This window comes from Moschus berezovskii, chromosome 4 (genome assembly GCF_049115385.1).
Source record: "Moschus berezovskii isolate FMDL1 chromosome 4, NW_MosBer_1.0, whole genome shotgun sequence".
Taxonomy (NCBI): domain Eukaryota; kingdom Metazoa; phylum Chordata; class Mammalia; order Artiodactyla; family Moschidae; genus Moschus; species Moschus berezovskii.
Window position 1 is genome coordinate 110,100,316 of NC_142463.1, and position 12,399 is coordinate 110,112,714.

A 12,399-nucleotide genomic window follows, 5' to 3' on the forward strand; every position below is an offset into this window, starting at 1 on the left:
TTGAAGGGGCAGTGAGACCCTGAGTGCTCCCTCTTGTTTGATGTAGCCAGGTGATAGCTTCTCACCCTACCCTGGCAGGAGCACGGTGGAAAGGACGTTCTCTGAACTGAGGCTGTCAGGCATACGAAGGACAGGTGCACAATGCTGGCCAAGTACACATGAGCAAACTCTAGCCTCCTTCTTCTACTGCTCCCCACAGGCCTCTGCCACCGGCTATGAAAGAATATTCAATAAACAACAACAAAAGCTATTAGATATTATGACAGAAGAAATAACGACTCACCTCAGCAGAAGGGTTAGAAAAAAAAAGATGAAATAATATCCCAGAAAATACAACAAGAAGACAGAGTGATGGAAGAAGAGAAGAAAGACAAGATGAGACGACTAGCCTGAGATCTAACATCTGACCACTGAGCACCACAGAAGGAGACAACAAACCAAAAGAAGGGGAGGAAACCAGCAGTCAAAATTAGAGTACATGTCCCAACACTGGAACCTATGAGTTTCCAAAGTAAAGTTCATCAAGTACTTGGCATAATTAGGAAAACCAGACACATAGTAAGGTATATTATCATGAATTTCAAAACACTGGAGAAGAAAGAAAATCCTATGTACTCCTAGAGGAAGAGAAAAAAACACGTGTCATATAAAGGTTCAAGAGTCAAAGGAACAGCAACTTTCGAAAGAGGCAGTGCTAGAAACTAGAAGAAAATAGAGTCCTTAAATTGTTCTGACCAAAGTGATTTTCAGCCTAGAATGTTAAACCCACTGAAGTGGAAGAAAAGAACACAGACATATTTCAAACTTTTAATTTTGAATAATTAGTTTCATAGACAGGTCTTCTGCACATTTGTTACAAAGCAGCAATAGTTATATACAAAAACTAGGCATACAGCACAAAAGCAAAACTAGGAAAGTGCATCGGCCAAGTCATGTCATGACACACCATGAACACAAGCAATACAAATCTAAAACTTTTTTTCTCAAATACAGGATGTGCTCCACTAAACAAGGCCAAAAAGTTGTGGGATTCAGAAATAAGAGGATCCGGACTTCCCTGGTGGTCCAGAGGTTAAGAATCCACCTGACAGTGCAGGGGACACAGGTTCAATCCCTACTCCTAGAATATTCCACATGCCGCAGGGCAACTAGTCCCACACAACACTTCTGAGTCCACGTGCTAAAACTACTGAAGCCCGCATGGCCTGCAGTTTGTGACCTAAAACAAGAAAATCCACTGCAATGAGAAGCCCACACCACAACTGGTGGGTAGCCCCAACTCTGCACAACTAGAGAAAAGCCTGTGACGCAACGAAGAACCAGCACAGCCAAAAAATAAATAAAAATATATTTAAAGAAAGAAAGAAGAGGATCAACACAAATAAGAGGTGAAACAAAACCCCAGCAAAATCATGAAGAAAAAGCCAAAGACATTAGTGCAGCAAGCCAACAGCAGCATGGGTAGAGTGGAGCAGGAACAAAGCGCTCTGGGCAGGACTTCCTCAGGAAGGTGAAGGTGACGGCAGAGAACCTACAATACCTGAGCACGCTGAGAAGAGATTCATCAAACTTAAGCAGACTGCAATGAGACTGATAATAAATACATAATAAACTGAGTCCCACTCACCCTCCAAAAATGCAGTCATCAACTCCAAGAGAAACAAAATATCAGCAGGAAAAGCAAGGTAGTCGTATACACTACCTGGCTCAGCTGTGAGGAGTTTTTACAGACCTGCTTATAATGTAAACTCTGGAAAAAACCCAACTTACACCGTGATATAACTGAGGTGAAGCAGTGAGAGAGCATGGAGAGAACTGTTCATCTTCCATGGTTTCAGTTTAACAGAGAAGGTCCAAATCCAAAAAACCAACTGCTGGCAATTCTAAGCATGCTGCCTAGACCCTAGATTAGAGGTAAATGGACCATCCCTGCAGAAACCATGCTTAGCAAGAAACGGAGAAAAATGATTGTTTTTCATGACAAGACTCACAGAGATATTTTACTCTTTAGAGCAGTGGTCCCCAACCTTTCTGGCACCAGGGACCGATTCTGTGGAAGGCAATTTTTCCATAGGATGGGGGTGGGGGACCCATGGGATGGTTTCAGGATGATTCTCATGAGAAGCTGGCAACTGAGACCCTCCTATGCACGCAGTTCACAGTGGGGTTTGTGCTCCTTTGAGAACCTACAACCACCGCTGATGTGACAGGAGGTGGAGCTCAGGCAGGAAGTGAGCAATGGAGAACAACGGTAAATACAGATGAAGCTTAGCTCTCCAGCCTGCCATTCACCTCCCGCTGTGCAGCCGTGTTCCTAACAGGCTATGGACCAGTATCAGTCTGTGGCCTGGGACCCCCACTTTAAAGTATAATTTATAATTTTGATATAAATATCCAAGTATAAAGAATTAAGAAGGATGTAAGTGGATTGTTGCCTACTCTGTGAAGAAGGTTTAGAGTGGGGGAAAAAAATGAACAGCTAGAGGAAAACAAATTTGATAAGTATTTTTACATTTGAATAATTTAGCAGAAATATCCATAACAGGGGAAGAAGATGGTACTCCATAGGAAAATAATAGATCAATGTCCTTGGAAGGGAAAGAGAGCCAGTGTGCAGTTAGGAGGGACTAGCATTAGATAAAAGGCTATTCACTGAGACCGAGAAAAAGAAAAGGAAAGGCTGCACTCAGCCAAGGTGCCCAGTGGAGCGTGCAGGGAGCACTTACTTTAATGATGTTGTCAGGAGCTCTGTTCATGTTGAGGTTCTTGATTCTCACCGTCAGCTGGTGGGCAGTCTTGCAAGTGAGAAGGTACTTGCTGATCAGAGGCTTGGGAAACTCCGTCCCTTCAAAGTGCTTCAGTCCTAAAGCTAACAAACTGAGAAAGGGGGCAGTGATACTCAGTCTCGCTTGATAGTCCATCCTGCTGAAAAGCCTCCCAGACGAACTCCACATTCTGCAACCTACTTCTTCTACATCTAAGTCTTGTACACATTAATGGAAACTCAAGAGAAAATTTCAGATAATTACTGAGTACTAAGAAGGACTATGAAAATAAGACTCAATGAGGAGTTCCCATCAAGTGAGAAGAGGGAAAACCAAGCATAAACCACTAATAAATGTCACAACATGATGTGCTTTATAGTAATAATATAAACAAAGTTTGAGGGAAGGAGAATGGCCCTAATAAAACAAATATAAAATGAATACTGGGCACCATATTAGATATATTAAATCCACACCAACACTATCTCACAACATAACATACTTGATTACAGTTACCTGTATACATATTTGCTGATGGCAATGGGGAAACACACATCAAGAGCCAGGAAAGTGTTTATAACTGTTATCAAATACTCTCACTCTTGAGAATTTACCCAAAGAGATAAAAACTCAAAGAGTTTCAAAAGCCCTGTGCACAAAGATCCTTGGTGAAGCCTCACTTAGAACAGCCAAACAAGAGAGGGAGGGAAAAGTGGCAAATAAAAGGACTATGATAGGGCCATTAATACTGCCTGAAAGGACAATATGCAGAGACAAAAAAAGACAATGCTACAGCATGGAATGCAGAAAAAAAGGTCAAGAATATATTAAGCTAAAAAAAGCAAAACAAAATGATACTTAAATTGCCAACAGTTACAAAAGAAATACAGAGAGAAAAATTATTGTGTAAAGATTGTCAGGATAAAGGATAAAAATGTTTTCCTTGAAAATTATCCACTAACAGGATTATGAGGTTAGTTTTTACTATAAAAGACGAAAAACTTTAAATGTTTCTAAAACATGTATGTCATCCCCTAAAAAGAGCTGTGTTTGGCACTGCTGGAATACGCACAGGCTATAGACCTAAGTCCATCTACATTGCTTTCCTTTCTGTCCATTCCTTATTATACAGGTCTTCTCAGTATATTTTGTGCTTTTCTCCCCACCCAGTAAATCCTTACTTGTCTTCCGCCTTGGTGAAGAAAATCTTATCCTGGGGATTCTTGGCCTTCAGAGAACACACTGGAAGTAACTCTGGATACATGAAAACCTTGCTCGTGGCTAGGATCCAAGCCACTTGCTTTGGCAAACAGGGCAATTTACAGGCTATAAGAAAAAAATTCATGTTAAATGAAACTCCAGAACAAAACAGGGCTTCACAAAAACTTCTGAATGCATCTTGGCATTTAGAGACAGCCAACCCTACCTAACATGATGCCCTTCATACACATACCCCTCTCCCAAAGTCTCCACAGTGATTCTCAGCCTAACATGTACCTAAAAGATAAAGTTAAAAATTGAGTGTCTTTCTGCTTTCTGTGTGGAACACTTAACATACTAAGTAACATAAATACTTATCAAGTACCAAGTAATACCTGGCATATAGTGTATGCTCAAAAAGTTTTTACCTCCTTTCCCCTTTAAATCCTTGAAAGAAAAGTGACCTTCAACAATGCTTTCTTCCAGGATAAGATTCCAAACTTCTTTATAATCTCCCTCACAAATCTGGTATTTCAAATTTTTATTTGATTCTTACTTAACTTTCATTAAATTCTCCCAGATTCCTCCTGAGGTTGGGAACAATAAACCCATAAAGAGGATGAGACAATTCAGTCTCATTCATTTCTATTTTGCTGTCTAAGCCTCTCAATTCCAGGCATTTTTGTCTTTCCAGAGATAAACACCTCTAGAGCCTTATTTCTTCTTGCAAAAATGTTATTTTTATATCCCCAGAAGAAAAACACAGGACACTATACATGTAACTTATAACTGTGCATGCATACACAGCTGCATCCAACTCTTTGCAACCCTATCACTGTAGCCCGCCAGGCTCCTCTGATCAAGGGATTCTCCAATGCAAGAATACTGGAATGGGTTGTCATTTCCCACTCCAGGAGATCTTCTCGACCCAGGGACTGAACCCGCACCTCCATTGGCAGGCTGATTCGTTACCACAGACCCACCTTCAAAGCCCAAGTTATAACTGTAGTCTGGTGTTAAGTTTTCATTACCAACATATAACTAAAAAAGTAGTCTGTGTTTATCACATAATGCCCTTAAATTCAATTATATTCTATTGAATTGTAAGAGTCCGGGATTTAAAATCAAATCCAAAGACAAAGCCGAATGCAGACCAAACCACAACAAATTTGCTAAACCAGGAACAAATCAGAAACAAATATTTGATTTAAGGGAATGGCAAATATTTACTTAAAAATACTAAACCAATGAACGGTAGAAATCAAACCTGGAAATTTCTTTGAAACACTGAACAGACAAATGTACAACATTTTTACTTTGTTCCTAACTCCCAAATCAACATAATTGGACATACTACTATAATCATGGGAAATAAAGTGATCCTAATGAAGAAGAGAGTAAAAACCTAATAAACACAACCTGACTTTACCACTTGACTTCCATCTTTATTCTGATACCAGTTTGTCTTGACCTGACTCCTAATACTTACCCTCATATCTATTTAAGCCCAATTATTAGCAGTGAGTGCCACATCTCTACCTCCCACATCCCTGTCCTGTTCACTGACTCCATCCTCTACTTAAATCCAAGTATTATTACCTAGTTCTCCAAGTTAGGTAATGAACACAAAGGAAGGATAAAAGGGAGAAGGAAGAAATTGCAAATACCCTGTCTCCTCCAACCCTAGGAAATTATCCCTAGGAAATGATCTGTGGGGTAAGACGGCCACCTTGCACTGCAAGTAAAAATTTAAAGTGGACCCATCTGTCCCGTACCAGTCTTCTTGACAGTTTTACGAGGACTCCAGTCAACACTGACTTGTGTGCTGAAGTCTTCAATAAGCTTCATGGCTCCCATCAGGTTACAGGGTTGGAACAAGGTCTGAAACTTGGGGTTGAACTGATGATGGAGGGCGATGGAGCTTTGAGCAAAGGTTCCCAGCTCTTTCTGGGAAAACAGGACACAAAGTAGATGTGAGTTCCAGACAATTAATACCAGTAGCCCTTAGCCTCTGACAGAAAAACTGTCCTTCCTACAACAGAATAAAAACAGGTTAAAATCATCATAAGGACTTTCATAATTAACGTTTTTCCATTAAGACTGCTCTTTTACTGAGTCCTCAGATGTTGAGGCATCTGTGATACATTGATTTGTTAATGTTCAATTCTCAGTTTCAGGGTTCCTCGCCCTTTTGGATGTATGTTCTAGCTCCCCAGCTAGAATTAAAATTCTCAAGAGTGAGAGCCATTACTTAAAAAATAATAATTCTTTGTTTGTTTCTCTGAATAACACCTAGAAAAAGGTATTTCTCATGATCCCCTGAACACAATAAGAGGGAAACATAAACTGCTGACTATGCAAGGACATTCCGACTATGAGGCACCTCAGATTCCAGAGAGAATTACCTGAGAGGCAAAGAATATCGCTATTATTGCCCCAAAGTTCAGATTTTAAAATGTAAATTTTCTTTGGCCATTCCCTGCTGCTCACGGGATCTTATTTAGCTCCACAATAAGGGAATGAATCTGGGCCCCAACAGTGAAAGCAACGAATCCTACACCACTGGACCACCAAGGAATTCCCCAAAATTTGAAATTAAAAGCCCTTCCTCCAAAATATTTCAAAATGCCATGAGCAAAATTAATTTTATATATAAAACACTGATATCAAGCTTAATAAATAATGAATTCAATACAAAGAAGAGAAGTACAAAAGCCTAAAATGGGAGGATCTACAGGTGAGGAGGAGCACCCAATAAAAAGTTAAGAGAAACAGTCACAGACAATTGAATACACTCTCTGCCCTTTCATGGGAAGCAGTAACTTATGTTTTTACAGCAAACACAGGAAGCCATACAAATATCTACTAATACAAACAGGAGAGAAGAATAAATGTAGCTCATGAGGAGTCAACATCTGTGAGAAATGACTTCCTAACTAACTACATACACAATTCTTTAGATTAGGGATATCTGAAACCTTACAAGAAATATCCTGGTGGTACTGGCCTCCGAACTGAGACTGGGGTTGGAACTGGCAAGAAGGTGAATTTGCGTCAAGAGTTGAACATGCTGGGGAGGGAAAGAAAATAATACAGTGTACATGTTATGATGCTGTCATCTCAGAAACCCAGAAGACCTTACCAAGATGTCAGTTACTTTAACATGTTTCACTCTGTAGAGAGACTATGAGTACAACACACTATCTCTGTATAAACGTTTTTTCTCAGATGCGTTCCACCCGAACAAACTGACAGAACCAGGCAAAATTTAACTTCAAACAAACTAAAGGGACTAAGATTATAAAAGAAAAAAAAAAAAACTACTCTGGTAATTAAGCTGTGAAATTCAGAAAGGATTGCTAAAGATTCTTTGAAATCTATCATTCTGAAAACTATCAGAGTCCTGATATGCATTCTGACCTGAGATAAAGACACAAACATGGTGACTTTTCAGGGTCCTGACTGTCATGAAGATACTGTGGTCCTGTGGTTTCAATGGTTACCAAAACACCTATTTCTGACTTTCACAAGCTGATAATTTCTGGCTTCAATTCAAAAGATGAAGATGATCCAATATTAACATTACCAAGAAGAGTCTTACCTGCTGCATCTGCTGCTGGAGCCTCTTCCTCTGTGCCGGGTCTAGAATCAGAGTCTGATGAACCTTCTCCCTCTGGGGCTTAACCCTCTCTACTTCCTGCTGCTGTTTGGCTGAAGATTTCTTCATCTTCAGCTGTTCAAGTAGCTCCTTCACGGTGCGATGCTGCTCATTTAGTAAGTTGGCCAGTGGTTCCTCAAACCTATCCCCCACAGGGAGATGACTGGATTTGAACATTTTCATGGGTCCAAAACACATCCAGTTCCTTCCTACGGTGGGCTAAGCCAGTCTGAGCAACTTCCATCTACTGCTAATCCTCAAGTCTCATTTTAGCCAACAGGCAAACTCCTAGCCTACCCAAATCTCTTCCCAAAGTAGACTCAAATAAGATGGTTCTGATTCATCCCCTACCCATTCTCCTAAAAGCAGTACTCTAAGTAATATACTAATGAAGGTGAAATTAAACTAAAATCTAAACATAGGGTAATGTCTGGATAACAAAGCAGCCAAGGAGCTATGGGAACCCATGATATTCGCATCCCACTGACAGTTACATTAATCTGGGACTTGTTCTTAATGGTGATACAGAATCTTTCCAAAGCGCAACATCTGTTCTCTAAGCTAGCTGCTACTCCCACCCAGGTCCAGTTTCTCCTCTTCTCCAGCTCCTATCTATTCAGGTTGCCCTGACTGACTTCCTTTCTTAAAAACTCAAAGACTTTCTAGCTTGGAGTAGAAAAGGCATAACCTAAAACATATGGTGCCCACATGCATGCTAAGTCACTTCAGTCCTGTCTGACTCTTTGCAACCCTATAGACTGTAGCCCACAAGGCTCCTCTATCCATGGGACTTCTCAGGCAAGAACACTGGAGTTGGCATTTTCTAACTCCAAATGATCTTCCTGAAACATGGATTGAACCCACGTTTCTTGCATCTCCTGGACTGGCTGGGAGGTTCTTTACCACTAGTGCCAGCTGGGAAGCCCTAAAACACATGGCAGTTCAGATAAATAGTGAGAAGGTGGTTCAAGCATTACCCTACCAAGCATTAGCCCTCTAAATAAATTCCTCCTCCAAGCTTTCTATTGCTACCCTCTCATCCCCACCTCCTGAGAGAGGGAGAGAGAGACTCTGTGGGGGCCGAAGTAAGAATCCGAATGCTAGTTCTGAGGGAGAGACAGATAAAGACACTCAAGCTGCTATTCTACAAAACCAGGATACAACCTGCTCAAGCAGCTATGACCAGCAGGTTATCATAATTCAATAAATCCTCTAGATTGTAGCAATAGCTAAATGATGATATTTTTTTCAATAGACTCTGAGGATGAAAATTATGTTTCCTTTTACAGTATTTACTGAAAGTATGGGCAGACACAGGGTAAAAATCTAAAGAATGAGACTGTCCTCCATACAGTTTTACTGAAAACTGAAAACTCTGGATTATCTGCATTACTAGCAGAGGAACAGAAGAACAGAAGCAGGAAAAAAGCTAGATAATGAAAAAGAGCCTGCACCTGACTTTAGTAAGAATTACTTGGATGGATAGTTAATAAGGGGAGCACAGTTAATGCACTTTCCATGTGATATTTTATCTAGACAAATATTAAGCTAGGTTTGCATTTCCAGCTGAGAAAAACCAGCAGCAGTCCAAGCAAAGCAACTGAATATCAGAAGGTAACTGAACTGGAATAAGAATTTTTAAGTAGTTATGTAATTCCCAAATTTTAAGAGTTCATACACAGAAGTGACTAGTGGAAATGAAATATGTTTACTGATTAAATCCCATGATAAAAAGCGCTCAGGTTCTATTCTGCTACACTAGAATTTTTTTCTATGAAATGTTGGGAGAAGTGGGTCAAAATACAGACTCTAAGATATTGTGAAAATGTTCTCCAAAAAAAGGTAAATATGTAAGGTGACAGAAGTATTAACTTCATTGGGGAAATCCTTCTACAATTGATATGTATATCAAGTCATCACGCTGTGCACTTTTCAATGCTTTACAACCTTATTTGCCAATTCTAACTCAACGAACCTGGGGGGGGAAGGAACTCTTCAGATTTCTTTTGTGGTTATACTGTGGTATTTAATGTAATGGATAATGGCTGATACTTCTGATTTTTATGCATTGGTTAGTATACCTTGTCTTTTTTACTAAATTGCACTTTACCTGAAGGTCTAGCTTTCAGATGGATCCAGAGCTTTCTAGTTAAACCACAGGACTAATTAAAGGCTGAGTCCTTGAGTTTTGCTTTGTTCCATTCACAGCACAAACCATACCCTGACATCTAGCCAGTACCTAATGACAGTATGCTGCTACTCAGAATGGATAACGACGAAGTACAGATGAACTCTGCAAACTCAACACAAATATAGGGGGAAAAATTAAAACCTCTACCTTCTGGGTGGGACAACAGAAGTGCTAATTCATGTGAAGAGGACGGTAAACATATTTCACACTACAGGACATTACTGAAGGTGCTTCATGGTTTGCTCAGTTAATGCCCTGGAGACTCACAAAGGTTCGTTAACTCGTACTAGATGTTAACAGCAAACAGAAGAACACAAGGGACACAGCGGGTGTTACACTTTGGGGCGGCTTCTGTGGCTGGCATGCAGAGGCCTACACACCTCTCCAGCACCACTCACCTGGAGAAGCTGCTATGGATGCCAGCTACTGCTTTTTCTCCCTTCCCAAACAGATACAGCTTGGTTTAGAGCTGCACTGCCCCATAAGGAGAATTATTCACGTCACACCCAACACCCCCACGGGGTTCAGCATCCTTATAACATTAACAGTAGGTAGTCAGGGGTGGGAAACTGTTAACCAGAACTTCTCAAAACCTTCTCAGACATACACTCTCCCTCTACTCTCGATCTCAAGGTCTGTGGTTAGCCTACCGTAAGGCTTGAGGGGTGTTAAAGTTAGGCCGAGGCTCAGCCACACGTTCCTCCTCTTCTGGGCCGTCATCTTCCATGTTGGAGAACCCCATCTCATCTTGAAACTGAGGGCAAAGGAAAAGAAGGACTTTCCTGGGGAATGGGCATGTAAAAGTCACTCCAACAGTGACAGGGGAAAATGAAGACTGGTTTACAGGACTTTAATAATGCTGGCACACAGAAAGAGCTTGCATTGGATCCTTTCTCACTTCTGGGCTCGCATAGATCTTTATGGCAGAATAAAGAACTTTGGAATAATCTTTATGCCAGAAGAAAAGTTTCTCAGTCTATCACCCTATAGTGGTAAAGACACAACACAGATAACTCTAAATGATCAGATTATCTTGCAAGAGAGAAACACACGAGGGAATTATCTGTGCTCAGAATAATCTAAAATTAGTTTGCAATCTTTAAAGATGTACCATGTGATAGTTGAAGAAGCTATCTAAAAGCTTAAGGAAAACTCTACTAAAATATGGATAATCAAAGTTTATTAGTTACCAAATTCTCCTGTCATTATATTCTCTCTTGGGTGGACTAAAAGGGGAGTGGGTTGGTCAGACCACCGTTCTGGAGAGAGGAGCCCTGAGACCAAAGGACAGAGCTTGCTGAAGAATCCAAAGTTCTTTAGTATAGAATCCAGAGCTTTAGTATCCAGAGTTCTCATTCAAAGATCATTACTCACAGTTTCAAACAGCTCTTCCATCAGTTCATTCACTTCTTTTTCTGCAAAAAAGCCAAACAGTATGTTGTTGCCACATGATTATTTCATTTTGCAATACAGGGAATTCCAAGAAAACAAAGAAAGTTTTTTTCAGCAAGGCTTTTGACAAAATCTTCATATGTATTAATATCCATCAGCCACTCGTTCATTTAAAAACATCAATTGAACAACTATATGCCTTAATCTCTGTTCTAGATGCTCAGATACATTACAAAAACTTACTCTCATGAAGTTCAAATTCTAGTGAGAAAACAAACAAAAACATAAGCTGGATGATTTTATAATGAGATAAATTCATAGTCTTGTTGGCCTATCCTACTGAATGGAATCAAGAGAGAAGTCTCCAGTAGTGTGTCAAAGGACTCTATCTTTGGGCCTGAACTATTCAGCAATCCCATCCACAACCTAAAACACCCAGCACACACACTTATCAAATCTGCAAATAATATAAAGCTAAAAGGGATCACCAGACCAACAGATGACAGATTCAGAGTTCTAATTTTCTCAAATTAATTGGATGAAATATAATGGGTATAAATTTAAAGTTGTACATTTAGGATTTTGAAAAATCAGTTTCTTAAGTGTACAAAAAGATCAATATGACACAATGGCTCCAAAACAGTGCTTGTGACCAAGAAGGCAAGCATATCACTGAATCGCAGCAGAGTGCGATCATCACTATAAAAGCCCTTCTCAAGAGGGCATTAAAAAAATAAAATCCAAATGTTGGTGAGGATGTGCAGCAACTGGAACTCTAAAAACAATGTAGAAGGAAAGACATTTTGAAAAAAGGTCTGGAAATTTCACAGAAAACTAAGTATACATCTATACTTTGTGACCAATGATTCCTTCCCTAGAAAGCAGACCCAATAGATACGAAACATTTGTCCACAAAACTTTTAAAGAAAGGTCAGTTCAGTTCAATTCAGTTCAGTCGCTCAGTCGTGTCTGACTCTTTGCGACACCATGAATCACAGCACACCAGGCCTCCCTGTCCATCATCAACTCCCGGAGTTCACTCAAACTCATGTCCATCGAGTCGGTGATGCCATCCAGCCATCTCATTCTCTGTCATCCCCTTCTCCTCCCGCCCCCAATCCTTCCCAGCATCAGAGTCTTTTCCAGTGAGTGAGCTCATCGCGAGAGGTGGCCAAAGTACTGGAGTTTCAGCT

The 12,399-nt window shown here is 40.3% G+C and overlaps 1 protein-coding gene across 4 annotated transcripts in view; it reads right to left on the minus strand.

The window, feature by feature from the left end:
• GON4L (gon-4 like) overlaps nucleotides 1-12,399 on the minus strand; it is a 91,247-nt gene that overhangs the window by 17,774 nt on the left and 61,074 nt on the right. For all 4 annotated transcript variants that reach the window (XM_088835858.1, XM_055403096.2, XM_088835857.1 and 1 more), the window contains 7 exons: nucleotides 11,189-11,229; nucleotides 10,465-10,568; nucleotides 7,567-7,765; nucleotides 6,949-7,035; nucleotides 5,741-5,912; nucleotides 3,947-4,091; nucleotides 2,727-2,877 (listed from right to left, as the gene is read on the minus strand). In XM_088835858.1, coding sequence (XP_088691984.1) covers nucleotides 2,727-2,877; nucleotides 3,947-4,091; nucleotides 5,741-5,912; nucleotides 6,949-7,035; nucleotides 7,567-7,765; nucleotides 10,465-10,568; nucleotides 11,189-11,229 — 899 coding nt within the window. The remainder of the gene's footprint in view (nucleotides 1-2,726; nucleotides 2,878-3,946; nucleotides 4,092-5,740; nucleotides 5,913-6,948; nucleotides 7,036-7,566; nucleotides 7,766-10,464; nucleotides 10,569-11,188; nucleotides 11,230-12,399) is intronic.